At 37.4% G+C, this 27881-nt stretch overlaps 1 protein-coding gene across 3 annotated transcripts in view; it reads left to right on the top strand.

Moving 5' to 3' along the window:
* The window catches only part of LOC138187604 (uncharacterized), a 100435-nt gene that overhangs the window by 51174 nt on the left and 21380 nt on the right, over positions 1–27881 (top strand). For all 3 annotated transcript variants that reach the window (XR_011175221.1, XM_069128556.1, XM_069128557.1), the window contains 2 exons: positions 21827–22779; positions 22932–23830. Coding sequence is in view for 2 of the 3 variants with exons in the window: in XM_069128556.1 (XP_068984657.1) it covers positions 21827–22779; positions 22932–23830 (1852 nt within the window). In the remaining variant the exon portion in view is untranslated. The remainder of the gene's footprint in view (positions 1–21826; positions 22780–22931; positions 23831–27881) is intronic.

Genomic DNA, 27881 nt, shown 5'->3' with positions numbered 1-27881 from the left:
AATATGAAGTTCCTCGATATACTCTTTATTATTACCCTAATTATATTAATTACATTTACTAGAATATTGTGTTATTGTTTAATTATAATGAATACATTAACTCATTTTTCATAAATTTTTGATTTTCTTTATTCAATACAAAGTTCCTCGATATATGACCAAAACTTATTATTATATTTCAATGATCAGGTATTTAAGGAAAATAAAGTGACACAAATACGCGCTACTTGCCACAATATCTGCCAACTAATATGCTCGTGCAAATAAGAAGAAAGCAACCACTAGATGCCGATACGCAATATTAAAAGCAATAAAAATTACGAGGGATTTATTAAAACGCTGCCGTGTATATGAAGCCATAAAACGCATAAAAGCGTCGATAAATCGGCTGGTTGGCTCGTTGGCCGCGATAAAATGGCCTAAAAGAAATTTAAACACCCTTCACGGCTAGCCACACGTTCGTCTAAGTGAATAATACGACGCTGCCGGATAATTCAGTAAAATTTACGAGCCACCGTAAACTCGAACTCGTGGCCGATCAAGATACGCTGAGAGATCGAGCGGAATACGTGAAATTTCGCGAATTTGCATCTTGCGTGACACTCGTGCGAATTCCACCGCAATTTCCTTCCTTCCTTATGCAAATGAACTCTCATTCAAACCGTGCACCGTGTATCGCGCTCTGAAATCACACCAAACATTAATTTTATAATTCAGCCTTTCATAAATCATCTTTTTCATTTTAATTAAAAACGATCCGATTGCTTAAATTGTTAAGAGAACACGCGTTCCAGACGAAGATCTTATTACGTGTCGTGTTTCTCCTGTTTGCTCTGTCGATTAATGATCAGTAAAGTGTAAAGTAAAAAATTACTAATGATAGAGTAGAAAAAGTATCGTAATGTATGCAAGTAATAATTATATTTGGTTACTTAGTTATACAATAGTTATATATGCATGTATATACAGGTAATTTTATAATAAAAAAACACGTGAATTTCATCAATTTATATCTTTTTTCCAAGAGCTAAATTTTCTGTGCTTCCACTGATTGCCCGGCCAATTTAACAAACAATGGCTATTAATGGCCAACGAACAATGCAAACGAACAAGAGTAACTGAGTGAAATACATAAAATAAATTCAAAGGTTGCGCGGATGTTGATACAAACTAAAACAATTCCTATTGTTTTTCGAGAATAACCCACAAGCTGCAGGAATAACAATGGCCGATAAAGTTGCATAGACCGTTGGAATAAACGCGTCATGGTCCAGTAAGTTGGTAGATGGACGTTGCTTTGGTGCAATGGCACGTGGCCAGCAGGGTCGAAGTTGTAAATTCTTCTCCTTTTTTTTTTTCACTGACAACGAACCTTTTCCACGATTTACGATCGCGCCACGCGATTCATTTCTTGGACGTGGCTTTAATTTCCTACGGATCTTCAACGAAGACAACGTCTGACAGTGTAGTGATACGACTACTTCAAAGTACTGGCGGTAAATCGTGAAGCAGATTTACGGTTCCTTTGTAGCTAAAAGCTTTCGAGCAACGTTTCATGAAAAGTTGTCGCTATTCACTTCGTGGGAATCGTAGTTAGCACCGTTTGGATAATTAGAACGTAACCATCGATGTGGATATTTAAGAAAATAAGGTGCTGGTCGCCATTGTGTGTTAAAATTTCCTTTTGTCTTTTCCGGTTAATATAACGCATATTTTTATTTAGACATATTGCAAAAACTATAGTCGTCAATCAAATAGTATAAGATATAACTACAAATATAATTTAATCTGATTAAATATAATTATAAGATACATACAGGGCGAGTTAGAAGGAGCCATAAGAATATGCGATATACTGAAGATCGCAGTGGTGTGTATTTTGTAATTAGCTCGTTTCCCACTTTTGTATAACGTAAATAAGTATTTAAATTCACTGAATAGATATGCCACACCTACACATGCTTCCTACGCGCACTGTATTTTCAGAAAATATAATTAGTCGCCTTTGTGGAATCATTAAAATTTTTGCCCAGTATATTACGTTTGTTAAAAACATTAATAATTGTTCTATACTATCCTTGTACTTATACGAAATATTTGGAGCATCTGAAAGCGCTAAAGAGAAGCAAAAGATCCCTAGACCAGTAAAAGCTTTCGTTCCCTAATCTTCTTAATGTATAACGCTTTTTTACCCGTAGAAGAAATATAGCGCGTGTTCCATAGCTTCAAGACTCTATATTTCCCTTAAATCCTCGGTGGACATTTTCCGTAGAAATAAACATTGTTAGCAAATTTTAGATTATCTTCGTTTTCCATCCAAATTCTATATATTTATATATATATAACAAGAAAAGTCACTTTTCTGCCTAGAGTAAGTAGGTGTTTTTCCAGAATTTTCCAAAGATGTTGCGTGTTCGAAGGGAATCAGCTTTTGCAAATCCTATATTTCGAATCTGACGTCGGTGGAGCTTATGGCGCGGCTCGTGAATAGCGAGAATGGCAGCTGGATACGGTCGACTTGGCACAAAACCCTGTTTCCTATCGAAGTTCCTATATTTTCACAAAAATCACCGCTAAAGTCACATTTTAAGGAGCATCGACAATAAAAATACATGCTCCTTTTCACGCGAAAATTTGAAAGAATAGAAGCTAGAAATTCAAATATTAGATCAAGTCGAAGAGAAAATTCTTTTTCGTTCTTTACACACGATTCTAACTGTCACGTCAATAATAATTATTCCAGGAAATTGGCTTTAGTTTCATTTCAAACGGCATACCTTTGCCCACATAACAGAACAGTCAAAGTGTGAAATCGATTTTTCTGCGTTTTAACCCGTCCAATGTTAAATACCAAATCTTTTTCGAGTGACTTTCTTTCATTCTGGCTGCGTAAGCCATGGTTAAATACACGAAGATTATACGTCGACCTATGATATTCCGAAACATTTCACGATCGAGTCTCGTTCTACAACGGTTCTGAATAGAAAGCCCACGCGACGTTCTATGTGTTAGCCCCTTTTTACCACAGCACGTCACATACGACTCGTCCAGCTGCAAAAACTATTGACCCCACGCAACAAGAAGCAGACGCGATTGATGAAATCGTATAAAACAAGTTTCAGCATTAAAATGTCAAACAGCCAAGCTAATCGCTTTAGTTAATCCCGTAAGGAAGGGAAATGGTCCGTTCGCCCCTGTGCCACCTATTGTCTTCTCATAGACACATTCTACTTACCAAATCTTGGAAAGAAAACGTCACGTTTTAACCATTCATCAGTATCTCCAGGAGAATCTCTAAATCTCCATGATCCAGCTCTTCTAACGTCGAGACCCTGATCAAGGTCTGTCCCCGACCGGTAGATGGTTCACGGTGGGTTCCACGGCCGTTCTATCTTAGTAAGAAAAGAAAGAAAAGAAAGAGGGAGCGCAGGTCGATAGGATGACCTTACTTAAGCGCAGAGAAAGATCGTCGAGGCTGTATCATCCGCTCTTTCCTTTCCGTTGTTACGTAATCGGCCTCTAGGAGGCTCGGTTGAAACGCGACGATAGCTTCGACGGACGGCAATGATCGAAAAACGAGGTGGTGGGACGAGGCACGCGGCTGCTACGCGAACAGCGTGGTGGCACGTAGTCCACGGAGAAGAACACCACGAGTCTGCCTCCGATGCGACTGCTGGCCGGAAGTGGCTACTGTGGATCCGGTCCTCGACGTCGACGATTTGTGTATCGTGTTTTCACCGGTATCAACCAGATAATCGACGATTTCCTTCAGACGTTGAGCGGTTAGTGGATCGTTTTTTTTGCGAGGAGGACGTTTGGAATTGTTTGAAGTGAATATTGGAGTTTGACAGACGACGAAAAATTTCAGACAGCTGGAGGATTTTATTTCTCTTAAGATACTGAACAGTCGGTGAACGTTTTCCCTTTGTGAAGAGAACGTTTGAAATTGTTTGAGGTGGACGCTGGAATTTGATTATCGACGAGGAATTTCCGGCAGTTCGAGCATTTCCTTGCGTGAGAATCGTTTTCCGAAGGATATTGAATAGTTAGTGGACTCTTGGGCACAGTGTTTGAGTTTGTTCGAAGTGGATTTTTCAACCAAGTCAAACTTTGGATAATTTGAGAATCTTTCCTCTTAAAATACTGGAGAGTAAGTGGATTCTTTTCGCTGCTAAGACAGTGTTTGAGTTTGTTTGTACAGTCTGGCATCTGATACAGGATTTTGAATGGTACAAGGATTCTCTTGGATCGGAATCTCATCTTTTAACATATTAACAGTTACTGGATTCTTTTCTTAGAATTAATAAGAAGAATGTTTCACTTTGTTCGATGTGAAGACTAGAATTTAGCGAAAGAGGAGTTTAAACAATTCACTGATTCTCTTGAATAAGTATCTGTTTGTTTAAGACATGGAATAGTGATTCCCTAGGAAGAATGTAAACAATTAGAAGATTCCACAGGAAGAATATAAACAATTAGAGGATTCTCTAGAAGTCTGAGAATGTTTGACTTAGTTTAAGGTGATCACTCGTGGATGTTCAATTTGGAGGTACACGCTTTTACCTTGGAAGAAAAAGGATGGAAATCGTCGAATATTGAAACGTTGCATGGAAAAGTTGTAAAATAGATCTTGAATAATTAGAAGATTCCCCGAAGAAGATTGTTTATGTTAATTTGAGGCAGACCTTGAATCTCGAAGAACAAACGAGTATCGTGATTTAGGCAGAAGAATGAAAAATACACTGTGAAAATTGCAGAAGAACCTGACGAATTTGAAAAACAGAGAAGAACACAGTCGTGGTTATTTTAAGGTATAAATAATCGAAAATTCTTTATAATCTTTTAATTATATAGTTTTTGGAGATAGTTGGATAGAGGATCAGAAATTCAGAAAACCAAATTAATTTCAATTTCAGTGAAATACAATATAACGCATAATCAAGACAATCGCAATCTAAACGACGAGTTAGCACGTCTTTTCCAGTCAACAGGAAAGAAACTGTCGAGAGAAAGCGAATTTTCCTTCGAAAAGAATTGAGATAAAAATACATAAATATGCAAAGGAAAAGAAATAGTTGATCTCAATGGAATGTTATGGAAATGTCGAAATAAAATGCGACTAATCTGATAAGCCTTGAACTTTGTCCAATAACGCTGGTCAGTTTTCTGTGATCGATGTCGACTCTCGTTTATCACGAAGTCACGGTGTCACAGCATTTGATTTAAACAAACAAATATCGTGAACTTTGATGTACGATCTGGATTTGTCTTTCTCTTTCTGCTTTTTTTTTTTTTTTTGTTTTTGCCTGATTATAAAGTTCGATTTAGAAATAACGAAAGACGAATATTGACGCGCGATCTTTGGCATTTCCTTCCTCTTCTCCGAACTTCTTTGGCCAGGTAAACAACATAATTCCTAGAACACGGGAGAGCTGATATTTGGTTTGAATATTATCGAGTAGACGTCGATCAGAATTACATAATTACGATAAATTTTACAGTCCATTGAACCTCAGCGACCAAAAAAGGTCCGATTAGGAATTCCGTATTTAGAAAATTTACATTTTCACCAGGTATATATCTTTCCTTCGATTTGAAATTTCAATTCACTCGTCGAGATTTCTTAAGGCCCGAAGCCACAAGCGCGTATATTATTCTTTTCGTGTTTATTGTTCCTTTTCAAATTCTTGACGAGTCGAATGCACGATCGATGTTGGCAATAGAAACGTCAGCTTATTTCATAAGCGTGACGAATAATATTTACAATAATCCAAAACGTTGAACGTCAGCTTGAAACGTCAAATGTCATAACAATTTTATCTCGTCGAGTTATCGCGAATTCTGAAAAAAAGAGAAGAAGAAAAGAAAGAGTAAGAAGAAACGAAAAAAAAAGAAACGAAAGATAGAATCGCTTAAAATATTCGACTGGGTCGGACTGGACATTAATTTTCGATGATTAAATAAACTCCGCATACGTCACTAAATTGATATCGAAATGTTGTCGGTTTGTTTAGTTTCCCCAGCTGTGTTTAACATATAACGCGAACGTTTACACACGTGTTGCGGATATTCGCAACGAACCGATGCAAATTTCACGTGTAATCGATGGCCGGTACGAATGCGAGAGAAAAACGAACATTGCCGCCTAATGGAACGAAAACGAGATAATGTGGAGGGCAATCGGTACCATACTAACTGACGTGTTCCTACGTGCGAGTAAATCGAAAAATGGGTATTTCCGCGGTATGAAAATTTCGTCGCTTGCAGAGATGCTTTTTTTTATCGTTGTTTCTGAAACTGTTAATTAAGATCGTTATTCGAAGCTTCGAAGCTGTGGCCAACAATTTCTGCGACTCGTCGCGACAAATTTGTACCTTTGGATTATTACCCTTGCACATTGACGTGCAAAATTAAAGGATCGCTAAATTTCCCATGAAAAATCGTCGGTTTCTAAACCGTTACAATTTCGTGAAAAAAGATCACGGTGTATCCTGGATTATTATAGTCTGTCGGTAGCAAACTTTTCATTTAAATTCCAATGAAACGACGACAGAAAATCGTACATCAAGTTGGACGAAGTCGTTCTAAGGGGTGGCTACGATTTTCGAACTCACGTTGATGAAGAATATTTTTCAATGTCCGCAGAGACGTTTGGATTTGTACAACTTTCGACAAGTATTTTCACTTTCCGATCGGCTACACAATGTAGAAAAGCGTCTTTGTGAAAAATGTACCCGAGGATCGTTGTATGATTTTCTTTATCACGAAATTGTGACAGTTTAAATAGTGGATAATATTTCCTTGAAAATTTAGTGATTTTGTAACTTTGCCACCGTGGATTTACTTATATAGTTCATTTCTTGTTCAATTTTCGCGTTTTTGTTTATTCACTGAAAAATGGTTTGTAATTGATGTAATAATTCAAAGTTTTACGGAGTCAGAACGATTTTACATTTTCGTAATTTTAGAATTCTTTCTCCACCCAGTACCGATTTACATCTGAATGTTTTGCAATCTCGGTGTCTCGTGATTTTAAAATATGAAATTTCATATTAGGAAGATTCATAGCTTGCATATTACCTTAAAGAGTATTCAACGTTGTAGGAAGATGGTGACGCGAAATTTCCATTGCTGGAAGGTTGAACGGCCTGAAAGGACGGAAAACATCTTTGCATATAAATCGATGGTATACATACAAATAAGACGAGATAAATTAGCGTCACCAGCCGTGGATCCTTCAGACGCGCTCTCCGACTTTAATTAATGCAGAAAACGAAAACGTGATCGTGAGATAATACGATATCTTCTCGAGAAATTCCTCCCGCGAGCCCGCCGCGTTGACCTAACCTTTTGATTGGACTGTGAAACAGAGTTGTCTGTTGCGACGAATAAACCGTGTTTTTATACAAAAAGTCAACCGATTATAAAGTAAAGCGATATTTTAATTCGACGAGATTTCGATGCAACTCGAACGGACGAACAATATTTTCTGCCGACAAAGCAACATTCGATTTTTTACGAGTCTTTGAACAACTTGCAGTCGCAATGAATTTCCTTTTCTTCGAACTTTATCGAAACTTTGCAACAATTTATTTGGATTTTAGAAATATTTTGAAATGCAAGGATATCCTCCGTTTCAATCGTATCATCCGTTTTACATGTTTGTGAAGTATTTACGACAGACGTAAAAATAAATGAAACGAATCTGTTCTACATTTCAGCATTCGAGTGTTATTCTAGGAAACGTTGGTTTGAGTATGGCGTTTTGTATGAAAGAAGACGTTCTTGCGAGGTGAAATTTCATGCATAATACATGGAAATGGTAAGTAGCGTGTGCATCGATATCAATCTAATCGGTTCACTGACTGAACGTTATTCAATGCGTTGCATACCGGGCACGATGCCGCTAGGGAAGACAAATGGTGTCACACGTACATACTTAATTGATACGCGTCGGTCTGCCTATGCTAGTTATCGCCATTCCGTGATTTATTACGACACCAATAAATCGGAGCATAATGCACGTGACAGTCGGCGGGTTAGTGACCAATTAATCTGGAGTTCCAGAATCATCGTATTCGAAAGTTCAAATGGTTTACTCTAGAATTCTGGAGTTCCGCAGTTTCTTAGCTTTATAATTGTCGAGATTAATATTTTTCGAGTCTCGGGATTTTTTAATCGCAGAAAATTCTCGGATTATAGAATGTTCAATTATAAAGTTGTAGAACGCTCGAATTTTAAAGTTTAGACGTTTTAGGGTTCTAGAGTTCCCGATTTCTGAGATATCGGAACTTGGTTGCTAGAGTTCTCAAAGTCTAGAGCTCTAATATTCCCAAACAACAATGTTTAAAGTTCTGATGTTGTAACATTGAAGAGTTGCAGATTTTTAAACTCTTCCAAAGTTCCAAAGTTCCGGCTCTTTACAGTACAGAACTTTGTTATTCGAGTTCTAAAGTGCTGGATTCCAAAATTCGAGAATGTAGGCCACTTTAGAATTGTGAAGCTCGAGTTCTAAAGTTCTGAACTTCTTGATTTGATAGAACTTTCGAGTTCGGGAGATCAGAGCACTCTAGAGTGTCAAAGTGCGAGTTCCCGAGTTCCAAAGTAACTTATCGAGTTTGACCGTTCAGAGCACTCTATGGTCCTAAAATTCGAGTTCTCGAGTTCTCGAGTTCCGAATATCAGATTTCTAAAATTTACGAATTCGTACGTCCGTAAATTTCGACAATTTTAGAATTCTGTATAATATTATCTACTTCCAGAATTCAAGATTTATGATTCTAAAGTTCCAAAGTCTCGTATTTTCCAACTTATCGTATTCTCGATCAATAGAATTTCGAGCACACTATTGTCGAAGAAACCGACGAACGACAAATTGACCGCGACGCGATTAATCATCAAAACTAATTAACATCGGCGCCTCTTCGGTAGCGATCAGATCGATAATTCATTAGTGCAAGGTAGAGGAGAAATGGCGAATGCGTCGCGGATCTATAATGCTTTTTTCACTTCGTGATATTAATCGTTGGAAACTGGATCAATTAGCAGTGCTAATTAACGTTCGCATCTATGCACCTCGCTTTCAAATTCAGATAGAAAACAATATAATACTTGGTTCTTTGTCAGACAAAGAAGATCGCTGAGGACAAAAATATCTCTTGCACAGAGAGAACGATATTTTGATGGAATTGTTCAACGATGAGTGCGAAGAGAATTGAAATGATCATACTGGTGGAAAATTTCACTCGAATATTATACCGAATTTGATGATCCTTGCCGGAACGCTTCTCATGAAATTGCGGCATAAGTTCATCTTATTTCTCTGTAGGTATACAGAAACTTTCACAATGCAGAGTATTTACATAAACGAAAGTGGAATTTAATAATTCTAGAACTCAGAAATTACGTCAAATATTGTACGTACGTCGTACACATCTCTAAAGGTGTTTCTCAAATCTGTTTCTATTTTCCTTTTTACCATTATCAGCGATGAAATTGGTTGAATATTCTTCTATATTTCAGCAGAATTGAATTTTCCAATAGAGCTTATCGTCATTTGGATAATTTTGACGTATATTTTAATGTTAAACGTAATAACAGTAAATCAATTGTATTGTAATATGTACACAAAGAAAATGTCTTGTGCGTGTGAAACGAAGATTATTTTAATAACTAATCCGAATAGGTGAATATCAGAAAATAATGCAAAATTATTTTCACGAAACTCAAACGATAAACAGTGTAATACAGAAATAGAAGCTACTTATAGCGCTGAAATAGAACTCAGAAATTGTACGTCTTCGAGTGCGCACGGAATTTCATCCTTGTAGACAGTGGATATACTCTCGAGTGCGTTTGTATGTTGGCTCTAAATCTGGATCTCAAGTTGAGCGGTCGATAAGTGCGCGATGATTCGTCTTAATGCGTTTGATCGCTTGTATCGTAACACGGATAAGTGTTCGCTGAGATACAGGCCTGAAACAGATGCACAGAGTTTAATTTTAGAAACAGGAATAAGAACTGCTAAAACCGCGGGAAAAAGTACATTCGTCCATACTCTTTCTGCCGATATCGATCTCCTTACTTTTCTTCATCCTGTCGTGTTCTCTCGTTTATTTTCTAACATTAAAAAATATCTTCGACCGGAACAAAATATAAGAAAGATGTTATTGGTGTACACGATCTCTCCCTTTAATCTTAAACATCTTCGAAACGTTACGAATTCCTTTCATAAAATGAGAGCGAGGTCGGAATATTAAAATTGCAGGATCGCAGCAACATCAACGCAAGAATTGCCAAATCTTTATGGAAATTCTACATCATTCCATAGATTCCAGTTGAATTTTACATACATAAATTACATTTCACAGACTGAGTTTCAGAAATATTCAGAAAGGACGCGTTTGAATAAATCTCCTTCTTTACATTTACTCGTCTGTCTTATTACCAAGTACTTTTCGTCTGCTAAAATAAGATCGAAGCACAAAGCTTGAAGAATCGTGGCGAGGTTTAAATTTCAGCATAATTCACAGCTGCAAATCATGGCTTAACCCAATCGCATACAGCATCCCGTATAATCCAATAGAACAACGACAGAAACACTCCATAAACCGTGCGGACAACAAGTCCCAGTGGCCGTCATCCGAGGTCTGGCTTCAGCAATCGCAAGTCTAACTCGGTGAAGCTCGCTCGGATAAGAAACTGTTAAGGATAAGAAATTCGTTTATTTAGAGAATAGTAGCGCTGCCACTACACAGACCACAGTAAAGAGTAATGTTTATTGCCAAGCAGAGAGAGTTACGGAAGTTGGTTGCAACTGAACGCTCGGAGGGATCCTGCCGTTTAGACGGTCTAAATAGCTGGAACAGCTGCACCACTTCCACCGAGTGGCCGTATATCAAGTTCTTAACAATAGGAGGACAGGAATTCTACCGGTGCCAGGGATGTCGGATAATGGGTTGGCTGGCCGCGAACTTCCACGTGCGCGCTTTTCCAAGGCTGCCATTGGTAACACTGACTGATGGCAATTAGCTCTCTTACTATCGGAATGGGTCTTAATGCTTAGAGGGGCCGTGTGTTAGTTTGATCAACTTGCTCTTACAATTTCTTCTCGTCTTCCTGTCCTTCATCTTGCTATAGGTTCGCGTACTGTTTCACAGTGGATCATGAGAATATATGAAATCTTTGACGAATGTATCACAATGTGTTGTAGCTCCGCGTTCTGAGATTTTGTTAGCACTCTCATGTTTATCGTAGCGGTAAAGTTTGGAAAAAGTGCGAGGATGAACGTCAAAGTTGCAAGATTGTAAGTGTGTCTGAATTGTCGATTATCCGTTATACTGATAAGTCTCGATATTCAACGAGATCACCTTTAACAATATATAGTATAGTAGTTAAGAAAAATATTAGCACAACGTTGTACCTATTACAACATTTGTATAGTAATTGATCAGGCCCAGTGTTAAGTTACGTATTTTCTGTCAGTACTTTTATGCAACTATGAAGGTTTGATATCATGAAAATGAAATGTATAGAACCCGATGGAAAAACGCTGTAAGTGGAAAATAAGGGTAACACAAGGCGTCGTGTACGTTTGCGGAGTAAATATCTTGTAGCTTCTATGTAGATTTTCAGATTTGTTTGAAATTCGAACAACATAATTATGACAGTCGTATCTCATTACAAATCCAATGAAATTTCAAGATGTTTTCTATAACACGTGCGATCTATACGCGAAAATTTTCTACGGTAACTGTTCAAATACATTGCTGAGTCATAGTATATCGACTTAACTGCAGCCTAAGATTTCCATATGGTCAAAGGAATATTATTAAATGAAAAACTTCTCGTCCAATTGTCTGTCCCTTTACGGCGATAGAGCTCGCGTGGTAAATGTTTAAACGCGCTTAAGTACACCAAGGCTAACGCCTTTAAGGCTTGAAGGTATTATTATTCCCACGGGTATAAGTCAGAACTTTAAACGGTGCTCTATCTATCTAGTTGTCTGTTTAGCAAACCGTTTGGCAAGTGTAAACCCGGCTATCCACGGTTTCCTCTGGAATCAATTTTCCCGTCAGCGTTTTCAGACGTTACAAGCGACCGTTGGAATTTATGCGACGCCATAAAACGCGTGTCCCATAGGGGCCGCTCTTGCGTCAGTATCTGTCGCAATATTCTAGTAACACGTTGATCGCGCGGCGTCTCACAGCGCGGTATTCGAACGAGGATTCACGACAAAAGTCAAAATTCGCGGGCTACGTTGGCAGACCACGTTCGCAGGACAGATTCGCACGTTCACGGGCCATATTTGCACATTTTCACGTTCCACTGTACGGCATTTGAATGACGATTCGGGACAAAAGGGCACGTTTGCAAGTTTCCAGGCCACGTTCGCGGTTATACGAGTCACATATCGGGACATGCTTCTCATATATGCGGAAGTAGCCTGTGTTCCGCTACCTCGATATCGAAAAGGATTCTTAAGATATTCTTATATCTATATATGCGGTATATAGAATTATTCATATGTACATTTGTTTATTTATTTATTTATAATTGCTTAATATATCGTTACGTTTTTTGGACACTTTTGCCTCGTATTAACTCTATATATTTATATATTAACACTTTGACTACCACGCCGAAATCACATGTTTCGCTGAGAATGGCACGGGAGTATTTTTATTATTCAAAGCATATAATGGCACAATCTTTTACTACAATTATTATCATGATATTGGTAGTTATTTTTCTATAATACACGCGTTTAGAGATTTCATTTCCTTTATTAACTTTTATTTAAGTTTAAAATCATAAGAGGCTTAAAATTTCTATTGGGTTGTCAATAAAACATAATGACAAAATCCGTAATCGCTTAGTTGCCAACCCAATAGTTCGTTTAGATTTTGAATAACAAGATTTCGTTTATTTCAACAAACCATTTGCATTCGTTATTTCGTCGTAAGCAAAACGTGCAGAATATATTGTTGAAACGTGTAGAAGATGTTAGTAAACAGTATTTGCTCATTGTATATGTAATTGTAAGGTATGTACACACTTCTAACTTCACTTGTATGATTATAAAGCAGCATTTACGATTATTTTCTAAGGTGTGTTTATAATAATTTTCGTAGATTACCCCACAAAGATATGGATGCAAACACAGTGCACCGTTAGATGCAAGATTTGTTCTCATTTTTTTTTTTTATTGATGTTCTAATAAAAATGTTTAATTGTTCAATGGTGCACTTTTTATTTCAAAGTATCTTCTATTTATCGGTTATATTCAAAATGCTCTAACTGTCAATTTTCACACAATTTTTACAATCGTAAGAAGTTCAAGCGCTCGGGTCATCTGTGACCACAGTGACCAACGTGACAGCCAAAGTGTTAACTATGGTTATCATTGTTATCATTAGCATTATTATTATTGTGATTATTATCGTTATCAATTTGGTATAACCAAGACTTGCTTCAAAATATCGAAGTCTCAATTTGAAAATATTGCAGAGGACGTTTAGTGGCTCTGATAGAGAAATCTTCTGCTGGGACAGGAGCACCAGGAGTTCTCCCTGTATGCGACAGCTATCCGGAGGGAAACGAAAGGGTTGGATGGAGGGTTTAAAGAAAAACGGCCACGTTTGCAGTTTTTCACGTTCGTGTCGCGTTCACAAGAACGATACGCGACGAGATGGCATCGTCTTTTTCTTCAAATTCTTTGTTCTTTTTTGACAGATTGTTCTGAACCAATAGCGTTCCTCGAAATTGGTTTTCTCAGAGCATAAATGTAGACCGAAGTATTCGAATCAATAGCATTATTCGTCGCTAAATTGGCAAATTATGTATGTGGTCAGAGCAATGGTTTTTTTATTTTAATTTTGACAAGTGATAAAAATATACAAGCGATTTTGACGCTGAAAATTGATGTCGATTTATCTTCAAGTGGAAACACGATTGTGTGAATAATTATTATATATATGTGGCATAAGTGTTATCAAGATTTCGAGAATTTTAATCTTATCGCTATTTGATGCTGTTTCATTTTGTTAACATTTAACCTTTACTTTGGTAGTTACTCATTAATTCATTTCATTTAGTATAATTGCAATAATATGCGTAATTTATCGTATTGTGTTTAAACACGTTACAACACGTCAACTTTACCAACGTTTAAATCTTAACTATTGTAGTTATTTATCGTTCTCGTTGAATTTTAACGTTTTACTAATTACTTTAATATTCCAGTATCTTTAATATTTATTTAACCTTAATAATACTGGAATATTTAACGCTTATTTTAATAATAATACTCAAGAATATTACATGCCGAAGACCATTAACGTTATCATTTTTGCTGGATCACCGGCCGCCTTCCATTATTTGGAGCGACGCGACATTAATCAATCTACCAAGCATCAAGGTCACTAATGACGTAATATCGCCAAAATGTGCCCGATCGAGAATAAACGTTATTTGACATTCCTTGATGTCAACGTGGTCGAAAGACACGCTTTCCTTTGCCAATATTTCGTAAGCACTATCGATGTCCCGTATAATAAAGTTACAGCTTCGAGGTTATCGTTTGTCGTGTTATTCGTACCGTTTATATTAGTTATAATATTTAACGACGCTTTTGCTAATTAATATTTAGATAGAAAATGCAATTTTTTAAATCGCGATGTTCCGTATTACGAATAATCTAATTTCTAATTTTTATTCGAATCTTCGATCGCAGTTGTACCTACAAAATTCTGGTTTCTTTCCTTCGCAAAAAGATTATTGAAATCCTAGTCATTATCGCAGCAGGTCGCCTTTTTCAAAGGAAGAGGATTAAAATCGATTTTCTTTGTCGCTTGGAAGAATTACTTAAGTGTCACTCATAATCACACAAAACGACTCACTTCTTTTTCGCAAGAAGATTACATTTAAATGCAATTTGTAATCACACAGAATAATTGTTTCTCTGATTTTTTCAAATCTACTTTCTTCATCTTCCAAAGGAATCGTACCTCGTATTCACGTAGAATTAGTTCCCTTCTTCTCCGACGGAGAAAGAGATAATCACGTAAACTGCATAATTTTTCTTCTCCTCGCAAGAACAAGATTATTCGAATACACTTGTAATAACGCGATAGCGAAAACCACGGACGAGACGTTTTATCGTAAGAAGAACTCTATTTCTATGAACATAATGGATCACGCAGCCTTATATTGCATGATTCCTCGCATAGCTGGCGCACCAGGTCGTGCAGTTTCCGGCGGAAACACGCGCAATTAGCGCGACCCTCGGCTTTCTCCTCAAATTCGATATTTCATGTCACGATAGTACTTAAACTTGAGTCAGTGCAGGAAAAGAAACATCGGAGAAATGAATCGAGTAAATGCCTCATGGACGTTACACGTGTTCGTTGGAGAAAAGATCGATCGTGACCGTGCTTATGAATACTGAAATTTCCATACGTTCGTGGGCGTTCTCGAGCCGAAGTGCGAATAAGAAAAGAAAATATCGTCTGAATTCTTGGAACGTTTTAGGAAAATTGTCCCTTAGGCTCGAACAATTTGTATAAATAAAGCGATCCACTTGGACTTGGTAAACATGACTGGTCGATGAGAATCAAACGGAATTTTCTATTCCCCATTATCTTTATGCAACAGCTCGTGAAAGTGTTTGCGTATTCGCCATAGAAACGTCACGATAATGTTTGAGCAGTTAGAAGTTATTGTATTGGCAACTAAGTGATTGCGGATTTTGTCATTAGGTGGTATCGATAACGCAATAGAATTTTTATGTACGATGTGTCGTAGGAAACTTTTGAAATTTCATTAGCACCATAATCGATAGACTGCGAATTTTTATGCAAATTCGTATCTTGGAGGATACAAAAAAGTGGTGTCTCGGTAGAAAATTATTTTACCTAACTATAGCTAGTTTCACGTGGTAAGTATTATAGGAAACACTGTACTTCGCATATTTGCGTGCGATGTTCCTATACACATTTCCTTTATAATATAAATCGCTTACCTAAGTTCCATTTTTATTAATTGCATTTATGAAAATAAATTTATGAATTTCCGTAACTATCCACAGTCTATTTTGCTATTTATATTTTATTACCACATTTTACTATCTGTAGATGTAAAACGAAACGTAGATGTTGAAGGATTAAATAATAAATTAAACAGCAAACGAAATAGATGTTCTTCTACGCTAAGATCATCGAAGTGTCTAGTTTAGAACGACTCGAACATCTTGCAATTGGTATTCCTTGCGAGTGATCCAGCTTTCTGATCACGGCGTCACCACCCACGAGCACGTCGATTAATTAAACGGTGATATTTCCAGACGGCTGACAAGGCCTTGGCGAACATTCTTTTTAATCGAAATTGCGACATGTTTACGCGTAATCCCACGCATGCAACGATACCGCCTTGTTTGTCTCGTCTGTCTGTACGCGTCCACACGAGGCAGGAGGTCAAATTCAAACGTCAAACGTTAGGGCTCGTTTAAACGCGTGCAACCGTTTAGTCGAGTGGCGAGTAATTTGCTAACTTGTTGTGTGTGGGCGCTGAAATTTAGTCGAGTAGATCGATAAAACGATTTAATCGAGTAGATCCATTTGATTAGATTTGCCTGGTTGTATAGGGTGTTTCCACCATACTCGCTACTAACCAACTAAACTTGTTACTAAACTCTACTAATTCCGGTTACTTTCTACGTACTAAACTCCAATACCTAACTAAACTTCAATAGTAGTTGCCTTATAATTGTAATTGGCTCGTCACTCGATCGGATCATTGGATGGTGTTTCCGCGTCTGAACAAGATCGCTTAACGACGATGTATTTAGAAATTTGCCGTGAACGTGAAAATTGAATCGAGTTGTTTGTAGTAAAACAATTTAATCGGATAGTTGCATTTCATGAAATTTTTCTACCTCACCAGGCTTCTTCTTTTACCTTATTATTAACCAACTAAACTCGTAACTAAACTGTGTACTAATTCACTTTCTATGTACTTGAACTGTTTAGTTAGCAACAGCAATTGGCTAGTCGTCGCTCGACTAAATTATTCGACACGTCTGAACGGATCTGCACTGTTGACGTCGATGTTAATTATTATTCCATCGTTAGAAATTATCTCGGTGACGCGGCAGAAGCTTCTGGCAGGCGTGAACGAGGTCAGAAAAGCGACGTCATTTTACGACATGCTTCGCCTCGCCATAGTGGAAACTTTTTGAATTATGTGTTGCGTGAAATAAACGCTGACAACTCGCAATTAGAATTTTATTTATAGCCGTACGTACGAAGTTGTATGCTGATACGCGGTAATAGAAATTTATTGCTATGGAAAATGTCATGAAGCCCGACGTTTACAAAGGTTAGCAGAGTGAAAATGATAAGATACGCAAACTGTAGTCATCGCGTTCTTCCCTTACAGCCTTCACCTTCCATATTTCCTATGTAATTTCAATCTCTACTCCATTTATTTTTAACGATCCTCTTTAACGATTTTCTATCTTATCCGCCACACTACTCGATACTTATGTCACCTTCGTTTCGAATACTACGAGCTTGTTAAGATCATGTTGGCCAGATACTAGGAGCCGATCGGATCGTATTTCGCGGCGGATATCGTAAGCACAGGCATCGAAATCACCGTCCAATTTCCTAAGGGGCTTCGTAAATTATCGTTATATATACAGTACTTACACGGAACCAATTCCCCAAAGGGAATTGCCCTCCACAAGACGTTTGCGCGCCTGTTTCGAGGTCTTCGCTTGCAGCATGTTTCACTCGCCTCCTTGACAAACGCTGCAAATGGAAGATGATTTACAGCAGAAACGTTAATCGATTGGATCAATCCATGAGCGATGTACAAAAAAACTTGTTAACGCTAATTAGTCGAACTAATGAGTTACTATCCGAACACGTCTAGTTTATTCGTTGCTTTTTGTATAAACGATTTTGTTGCTTTTGTAAAAAACTATGTATCTTTTCGTGAATTTTACATGGACGTGTTTTAGATGTGGCTGTTTTTAAATTGATCTTAAGTAGTTGTAGTCGTGGTTACAAATGAAATAAAATGGCTGTATAATTCTTCCATATCTACATACGATAAAAATTACAGTAAAATATACGAGCTGAAGGAAGAAACCAACAATTATTAGGTTGTCCGAAAAGTGTCTTTCTTTTACAGACACGTCTTTTACAACGACGTATCTTTATACAAACGTGAAACCTAATCTGTCAAACGTTGTAATCTTTATCCTGATAGAACGAAATGGATCATACGTAATTCGATAAAATAATATAAAACGAAAAATGTTGTGCATCCATTATTTCTATAATGGAAATATATTGAAAAATTGCATGGAGATCTAATACGATGAAAAATTACAAAAAAACTCCGGCAGCGTCGCGAAACTTTTCATCGGTACTATACGTCATTGCGAAAAATTTGCCAAGAGAAAGACACGTCGGTTGCAAGAACAAAGGAGGGTAAACGTCTGCTCGAGCTTGTACTTACGTACGACGAGCACGTAACGGACACGGAATGTGCATCACGACTTCTTTGCACCTGTCTGATTTATGAATACCATTCGCGTATACGCGGATCTAACGTTTGTCCAACAAAGAAAAAGACTCGTTACAGCAATTAAAAGCGAATGAAAAAAGAAATGTGAAACAGTAAGAAGGAAGATCGTCGTGTATTCTCGTGTCGATCGTCGATAATTTGTCGGCAAATTAACATATCGATTTCTCCCTCGTATTAACCGCGTTTCCTGCTTAGGCAACATGATGATTTTTTGATCGCAACAGTGTATTATTCACCTTAGCAAGCTGTATGTCGCAACTGTGCAAAAACCGTGAAACGACTGGCGCATTCCATGTTACAGCGGAATGCAGTTACGCGAGACATACGTGCGTCGCGTAACCGATCGAATCTTTTTCGTTTCTGATCTCGTTCGCTGTGTTTCAGTTTGGCCGAATAAATCTTTGTAAAAGTAAAGAACGAAATTTTAGTTGTTGATTCGATCTTTCGTTATCGAATTTCAATTTCTCATTCGTTTATTTGTTACCCGATTTCAATTTTGTCGGTTATTCCATTTCAATTTTCAAGTTTGTTCTTGATTCTTCGTAAGAATCATCGCAGGATTTCTTAAGCTTCTCGTGAAATACATATTTCTATTGTACTAAACATTATTATTATACAGAACAGTGTATTATTTGTATTGTAACATTCAGTATTATATTACAGTGCTATACATTTTACAATGTAGTTCTGTATTGAGATGGTCAAATGAGAAGAAAAAGCGCTTTACGTAAGCCGACAACAATGTGTTAACATTATACCGTAATATTATACAGAAGAAAATCAATTTAATATAATAAGCGTCTTTCAAAATCTATTCAACATACAATGCATAAAATACTACTAAATATTAATCTTCCTAACATCTTCTTTCCATTCACTTCATGCATCCATCATCCACGCTTGCACATCAGTAAAATGAATCCGATTTCATGGTATCTACTACGCTACAAAAGCCAAGCTACAAGTCCAAGACCTGCAAAACCAAGTTCTGCATTCGAGATTACGTACATTTGGCAAAATGCTGAAATTTGAATTATCCAAATCGTAGAAATACAGCTTCTCAAAGTATAGAGACGCGTTAGTAGCGATTGAGATGTCAATTGGCTATGGAGAAGTGGCCGTAACTAATTGTCAGCGAGTTCAAAGCTGTTCTAATTCAACTAGATACGCGGCGTGATGAACGAGCAAGCTGATATATAACTGTGCGATCCTCCGCGAATGCAAATCTCGTTGTCAGTCGTATTCATTGGCCTAGTTCGAACCGAACAATTGATTCGCCTTGCGGACGTTATTTCCAAGTCAGATCGAGCTTTTGTACGTGTAGGATGGAAAAAACGGGATTTTTCTGGTTCAACGTCTCTTAAAGCAATCGCTCAACACTTTGCTGTTTAAAATTGAAAGGAATGCGGTCCGCTCTTTAGTTTCTTAGTAAGAGATAGCTTGTTGGTTAATGTATTAAAAAATGTGCGAAATACTCGTTGAAGCAAGCAATTGTGAAGGAAAAACTATTGTAACGCGAATATCGAAAAATTTCTTGGATGCTGGTAGAATTAATATGTAAACTTCGGGATGTCCAAAAATTCAAAGTAAATTAAGAAACAGGTGACATTGCTACTGGAGCGTAGCGAGTCTTTGAAGGACTACATTAATTTGCGTCAGACAAAGGGAATGTCCTTTGCTCTCGAAGCTCGTCGTACGTCGAGCTACAAACAATTCCGTCGCCAATAGTATAGAGCGTCATTTAAATTTCATATTTTCGTCATTTTAACCGGCACGATCTCAATTGCAAATCGCCGACCCTCTAAGGAACATACGCCGGGGCGACACAAATCTCCTCGTTGCGGATTTAATGAGCTTCACACTCCCCGGAGACCGAAACTTCTTTGGATTGTTAGAGAAACCAATGGTATGGTCGTTGGTTTTCGGACATACGGTGCAATTCTATCAGAAACTTGATATTTTGTTGTATTTTCACGGATTTGATAGAAGAGCGTTGCTTTTTTTAGAATTTTGTTTTCTTTCTATGTTCGGTCGCTTGGAAACGCTATGTTGTGAAATGGTTTTCAGAGAAACGCTGTACAGAGAACTTGCGGAACTTTTGCTTCCATATATTCTCTATATATATCTTTCTATTTGATACAAAATAATCAAATTTGAAGGTTTTCATCATTCTTTCACTCGCCTCTTTGTGATTCCTTATAAAATAACTAACTCATTACAAAAATAGAGAATAGAAAAACTAGAAGAGAAAAAAGATAAGAATGCTACTTATTTGCGTTAGGAAAGCGATTCAGTGATTTTATATCAGAGTAGATAATATAATATATAGCACAAATAATATAATGTAGATGGTGAACAAAAATCACTGCTATAGTTTCTCGCATCTAAAAATAGTAAAAGAGAAAGGAAAAAGAAAATGGTCGGTAAAAATTTACTGCGAGAGCATTTCCATCAGTTCGTCAGTAGGGTGGCGTTGAGAAACGAGGCGAGGCCGGGCTCGAAGCGGCGATTAAATGTCAAACGCAGATCGGATTGTTGTTTCGGTGGACTTTGGAGCGAATGCTCGAAAAAGTTTGCCAGGCTGGTTTTCGAGGAAAATTCAATTCAACCTAGTACCTATCGTTGACAGTCTCGTCACCGGTTCAAAACGTGATCTGCTTCTCTCGATCGTGTAAAACGAGAGATCTCGAACCGATTGAAATCGTCGAACCCAGGCGTGTCGTTTATATGTATTTGCCACTGATCGTTCAACGTTATTTGCTCGAATATATACACCTCGATTCATAAGTATTAGAAATATGCACAGGCTCGCAAAAATATTGAAAGAATAATCGTACACAGCTTTTACGAATATATTATATGCGTTAGACGATATATTTTGCAATTTCATTAATACTCTAATGACAGTCATAATTATATTCGTAAGATTTGACACAAATTCGAGTACATAGAAGAAATTGCAAGATATTTGACGGAAGTGTATACGTATTTCGTGTTGTAAGATTACTTAAACGATCAGTTATTCATTATATTAATGAGACTTAGTATTCAATGGGGCTATCTTTAACCGAAAGGTACAAAAGATGTAATTAATTATTTCAACGAATAGAAGGAAACTACCAAAAGAATAGAAAAATGGAACATAATTCGATCCATTGAAATTCATCTCATTCTTCAAAACAATACGTAGTCGCCGACAAAAACGTGCTTCAAAGATATTTTCGTTTTTCAGACACAGCGCGATCGACGAAGAATCCCCAAGTTCGATCACCAAGTCGTTGACAGTGGCCACACCGTCTCCAAGGGACGCCTCACTTGACGATCCTCTGGGTACTTCCACAAACATTAAACAAATTTTCCCATTACACTCCAGCGCTTCGACCGACCAATATTCTTCGATCCGAAGATTCGAAACAAAAGCCAACGACCCTATTAGGCTCCAATACCCACAGATAAAACGAGACTCTCAATCTCCAAACATTGTCAAGAAATCCTCTTGTTCCCCAAAACAGACCACTCTACCAACCGATAACTTAGGTCTACTAAAAAAATCGCCACATTTAGACAAATTAAATGACCTGGACAGACAACTACCAGAAGGATTCGCAGATTTGGAAAGCAAAGTGACCATCAAGTTACCTTCGGAAGAAGCCACATTGAGGTCTATAGATTGCGAAGATTCCTTCAGAATTCCATCAAGCCCCGAAGATATTTCTGATCAAGAAATCGTTGAGGTTAGAAAGGACAGTGCTCTGTTCCTGGAGGAACCTGAAGGTCTGCCCACTCTTCGAGAGATCCTTAGGTCTAGGAGTCCAAAGATCGTCAGACCTAGAAGGGAGAGTAGCGGATACGGAAGTAATTTGGGAACTTTTGACGAGGATAGAAGAAACTCGTCGTCCGCGGATGTTTTGCAAGATTTGTCGTCGTTTTTAAAAGAGAGACGAAGATCTTCTACTGGTCCTAAACGGTTGAACTCGAGGGTGATTTTGGGCAGAGCCGAGGAGAGTTTGGCTAAAGACGGTGAAGTTGGAAGGATGCCTACGACCGAAGTTCACAGGAAGCTATCTGGGGCTGGACTCGAGATGCCAAATATTGAGGAGGTTAGGGAAGTTCTTAGGGATGAGGTCCCTTCCAGACAGGAGAGCTTGGATAATCTTTGTAGTCTTGTAAAGAGGGTTAGCTCGGGTAAGTTGCGGCGCATAACGATTGGTTGGCTTATAGAATTTTCGTACTTTTATATTTTTATAGTTTTTCGCGATAACTTACTAAGTTGTAATATTTTACGTGTTTATCGTACAAAAATAAGTTATATCTGAAGCTTCTTTTCTGTTCATCAGAAGACTTCTCCATGCGCTGTGGCCTTCTCGGAGATCCTACGGATCAACGAATCTGCCTAAAAGACACGTCAGGCATATCAACCATCAAACACCAAGACTCGTCAGCCCTCTTCGATTCTTCTCTCAGCGATTCGATCAACCGTCTCTCGATATCTCCAACCTCGAAGAGTCCGACTCAACCAGTCGCACGTTCCACAACGCCAACGTTTCTCAGTTCTAGTACACGAGACATCAACAGGCTCGTCAATAAATCTGACGAGTCTTTTGATCGATCAAAAGACACGAACGCTGAAAGACAGAAAACTGTCGCGTCTAGAGTCAACGAAGTATCTCAAAATAAGCCGACCGCTCTTCAAACCAGAGAGGAAACGGTACAACAATCTGTGAAAAACGATATCCAATTCAATGTTCTTCCACAATCGATTAAGATGTATCAGTTGTTATCCACCCAATCTGAAGATAGATCTGATGGCGAGTTGCATTTGGACAGAAGGATATCGTTTCAAATTTCAAAGCAGGAAGACGTGGCTGCAACAATGATGTCATCGGCGGTATCAATGAACGCGTCTCTGAACAAGTCTTCGAGCGTCTTCACGTTGAAAAGCAGCGTTTCTGGAGATAATCAGACATTGACGTCCGGCGAAGCTGTTGACAGCTGCAACGCGAGGAAGACAGTTTCACCTGGAGAAATTGGGACGAGTCAAAGGTTCCTTGGGGATAGTGGAAACGTATCTGCGAGACCTATTTATCCGTACTGTCCTTACTCGCCCTATGGGAGTCCTCAGGGAAGTCCCAGGAATAGGAGGAGACCTTTGAGAGAGAGTAGGAGAGTTTCTATCGATAACAGGCAGGGAGCTCTTCAGCTGAATCAGTATAAATTACTGGATAATATTGGCCAGGTAAGTTTCTATCCGTTATGTGACTGTTTCTATGATTTGTAAGATTTTCAAAGTCCACTGTACCTCAAAGCCTTATGATATAATTCATTTTTATTAATCTCAAAGTCAACTCTAAATTAATTCATGTAACCAATTCACAAACACAGATTTAGGTTTGTCTTCACGTTTGTAAATAAATTACAAACATAACATAGAAGTATCCACGATATTCATAATTAATTAAAATATCTTCCAAAAGTCCACCAATTTAATTCTTTAATTTTTCAAGTTCACCGGTTTAAAAAACACCAATGTGTTTCGCTTTTATTAACTTTGAGGGTAAATGGGAACTCATGTATGTAATACCAATTCATATTTGTGAGAATATAATTAAGAAAGTAGAACGTCATGGAAAATTTGTTTTACCTATAGAAATGCTACTCTTTGGCTACCTTTTTGTACATTTTTTAAATATAATGCGCATTTTGGGCAATCTTGCATTTTGAAATTTTTAATTTAACCTCCCTTATACATATCTCGTTAGTAGAACAACCAGACGAATATTCCTTCCTTAATATTCACTAAAGGAAATTCTACTTTTTGCCCTTATCGCGAGCTACCCACGTAAAGTAGCTGTAATAGAACAAAACTGAATATGTAAATGAGAAGCAACCATAAATGAAATATTCTCCAACGGGATCGGTCGTAATTTTTGTTCTTTCCTGGCAAACCGTGTTCCGTTTCCCACGGGAGTTTAGTCCGGTGAAACTCATTAATCGCGAGAAATTTTGAGGCCAGTTTCGATGCACGGCGATTCGCTTTAATCGCGTTTAATTGAACAGTATCGGGAACTGTGCCGCGGGCGCGTGGAAAATCACGCGTTAGCGTATTATTTGCCATTGAAACCGATTAAATATTCTGATCGATCACACGAGATTATTTTGCAGCGTGATTTACTATTTTCAATAACGTCGCGCTGTGTCGTTACGATTATTATTCGATATTATTGTACATTAATCAAAAATGAATTATGACATTTGTTACATTTATTTCACGCGAAATCATTGCAAAAATGATTTCCGAACGTGAAAAATGTAATTATCAAATGATTTTTAGTTGACGATAGACGTAGAAAAAACATGGTAAAGGCAGAGAGGATTGTGGTTTGGTCTGTTTTCTTCTTCTTTTACTTTCGTTTTCTTTTTCCTTTTCTTCACTTCGAGATGGTGTCGCGATATAGCATAAATTGCTCCAATTTTCTAAATTACCATTCATTCTCCTTTCCATTATACTTGCTTCGTGATAAAATTCTTTCTCTGCATAAGAAACAGCCGATGAATATATTGCTACAGAGCTTAGATTTTCTTGGTTGAACTTGCCATTACTACGATAGAAATTGCTTCAGTTATTTGATTATTTTAGTTCTAGTAAGAAAGTTGCATTAGAATGTTACACGCAGATTTTTCGTTCATTTTCTATCTAATTATATCTTTCTAGCGTTAAAAAGTATCTTCAGTTCGGACAAAATGACAAAAATTGTTTACTAGTATGCGTATTCTCGTTTCAATGTTATCTCGTTATGGTTCGAGGGTCGTAGCAGAATCGTATAAATGGAGAAATATAAAATCATCCTATATTACACCTACATCTAAAAAGATTCTTGGCATTCAGTTTGAATTTTCATTTTTGCCAAATTGCTCGTTTCGCTCGTTCTATCGCTTGCCAGGCAAAATAAAAATATCTCACATTCCAACTAAAATAAAAATAACACAATTCAGCATGAAAAAGGGGTTGAGCAAGTGGAAGAATAAAAAATCTGCGACATATCATCTCCGTAGATTCTACACTTTTATTGCTAACAGTTCCTTGGTGCCCAGTTTGTATGCGAATTTTCACCATTTCCAAAGTGCACGTATTGTGCGTTCTTTCATTTTCCAAATAAAATAAAAATAACACAATTCAGCATAAAAATAGAGTTGAGCAAGTGGAAGAATAAAAAATCTGCGACATATCATCTCCGTAGATTCTACACTTTTATTGCTAACAGTTCCTTGGTGCCCAGTTTGTATGCGAATTTTCACCATTTCCAAAGTGCACGTATTGTGCGTTCTTTCATTTTCCAAATAAAATAAGACTAAGACAATTGGGCATAAAAAATGGGTTAAGCAAGTGGAAGAATAAAAAATCTGCGACCTATCATCTCCGTAGATTCTACACTTTTATTGCTAACAGTTCCTTGGTGCCCAGTTTCAATGAGAATTTTCACCATTTTCAAATTGCACGTTTCGTTCCTTCTCCCCAATTTTCTGCCCCTCCAAACCATGCTCCCTCCATATGCATAGTTATGATGGATCCTAAGTAGTCAGTGCCAGTCGTCAAGTAGCCATCGTTTGCCTCACAACGAAAAACTGATTTTCATGGATCGAACGTGGAATTCCATTCGTGCGTGATCCTCCGTACGACACGAACGTCGCGAAAATTAGACGGAAGTCGACAGAACGGGGCGTGGTTTGGTTAGAAGTTGGAAAATTTCGTTCGTCGGTGTAGCGAGGTGAATCCCAGGAATCCCTAGGATCGAGCTAAGAAAGTAAAAAGGAGGAGGCAAGGAGAGTTTACTCTGTGGGGAGAGACGTCGTTTCACGCTCTTAAACTGAACGTCGGTTTCGATTCGATCTCCGCCTCGGTCACTTTACTGCTCTTTCTCAGCTACAAAGTGCAGATCGAGATCAAATTTCTGCCAGATACTCGGCCAATTGCAACCTGGCAAATTGGAAATTTTATATTTCAAGTGTACATTGTACGGTGGAGCTTGTCGAGTTTGATGGAGCGATATTTATGCCACGTTGGTCTATTTTATAACGATATTGAGAATGTTGATACGAACAATGGTAAACATTATTAGTTCAGAGAAATTTGTAATGACAACGAGAAATAATAACGCTGTTAATGACGAACGAAATAACGTCAATTATATCAATAACAAGAGCGACGAGAATGATAAAAGTACAATGATGAAAGAAAATTGCAACTTTAAGTTAGACATTGTTCGAAAAGATCGATTGATCGTCTTGTTTATTAAGAGAATAATAATAATTTCAGCTTCTCGAATAAAGAAGCATATTGGTAAAAAAGAATTAGTTAAAGCAATGAAAAATAAATTTATGAAACATATATGACTTTTCTGTTGTTTTTACAGATTTTCACGAATTATTATATTGTTTAAAATATTCATAACATGTCCGACAATTAATATAAAGTACTACTACGTATTTAACGAGACTAAACAGAAGTGAAATTTTTTTATTCCACAACCAGTAAAGCATCGCCGTGAGGAATAAAATGCGTGAAACTTTTTAATTCATTTATCTGAATATTTTCATGAAATTCTTTTCATTCCTACGAACGTTTCGTGGAACACGATATACAATTTACGAGTTCTCGGAAACCAGTAGTATATATCAATGATATCGCTTTCAAGAGATGCGGATAAACAACTGAGCTCACAGAAAATCTGCACAGAGAACGCTTTCAAAGATTATTCCTCGTATTATTTGTACCGTTTTGTTTCTATTTATTTATATCTATTAAATTTGCCAACATGTATATTTTATTCGACAATAAATTGTTTGGATCAATGAAAAAGGTTTTTTAAGCGAAAATCACTAATGAAATTTAGTAGTTTATGATCGATCATTTATTTCGTATATGTCACGAAATATCCGAAAATCGATAATCACGGATGCGATTGATATGGGAAATTGAAACCTTCGAGCACCAACTGCTGTCCAGCGGACGCGAAATTTTCCGAAGCAATGGAAAGGATTCTCCATTAGGATCGAAGATTGCTAATGAAATCTAATTTTTGTCAATCTATGGCTTAACGAGGAGTTATAGAATTTCCAAGAATCGATAATCATTTGTTCAATTAATCAACGTTGAAAATTGAAACTCTGTGTTCAAGACCGCCAATTCGTCTTTATCCGACAAAGAAATTTTCGAGACGATGAGAAGAATTGTCAAAGGAAGATCGTCAGTTAAATCTAATTTTTATTTAACAGTGGCTCCAGGACTT

The sequence above is a fragment of the Bombus flavifrons genome, chromosome 15 (assembly GCF_040668555.2).
Source record: "Bombus flavifrons isolate JBK064 chromosome 15, iyBomFlav1_principal, whole genome shotgun sequence".
NCBI classification, from domain to species: domain Eukaryota; kingdom Metazoa; phylum Arthropoda; class Insecta; order Hymenoptera; family Apidae; genus Bombus; species Bombus flavifrons.
Note: the sequence above shows the minus strand (reverse complement) of the source record. Positions and strands in the feature narration are given on the sequence as shown.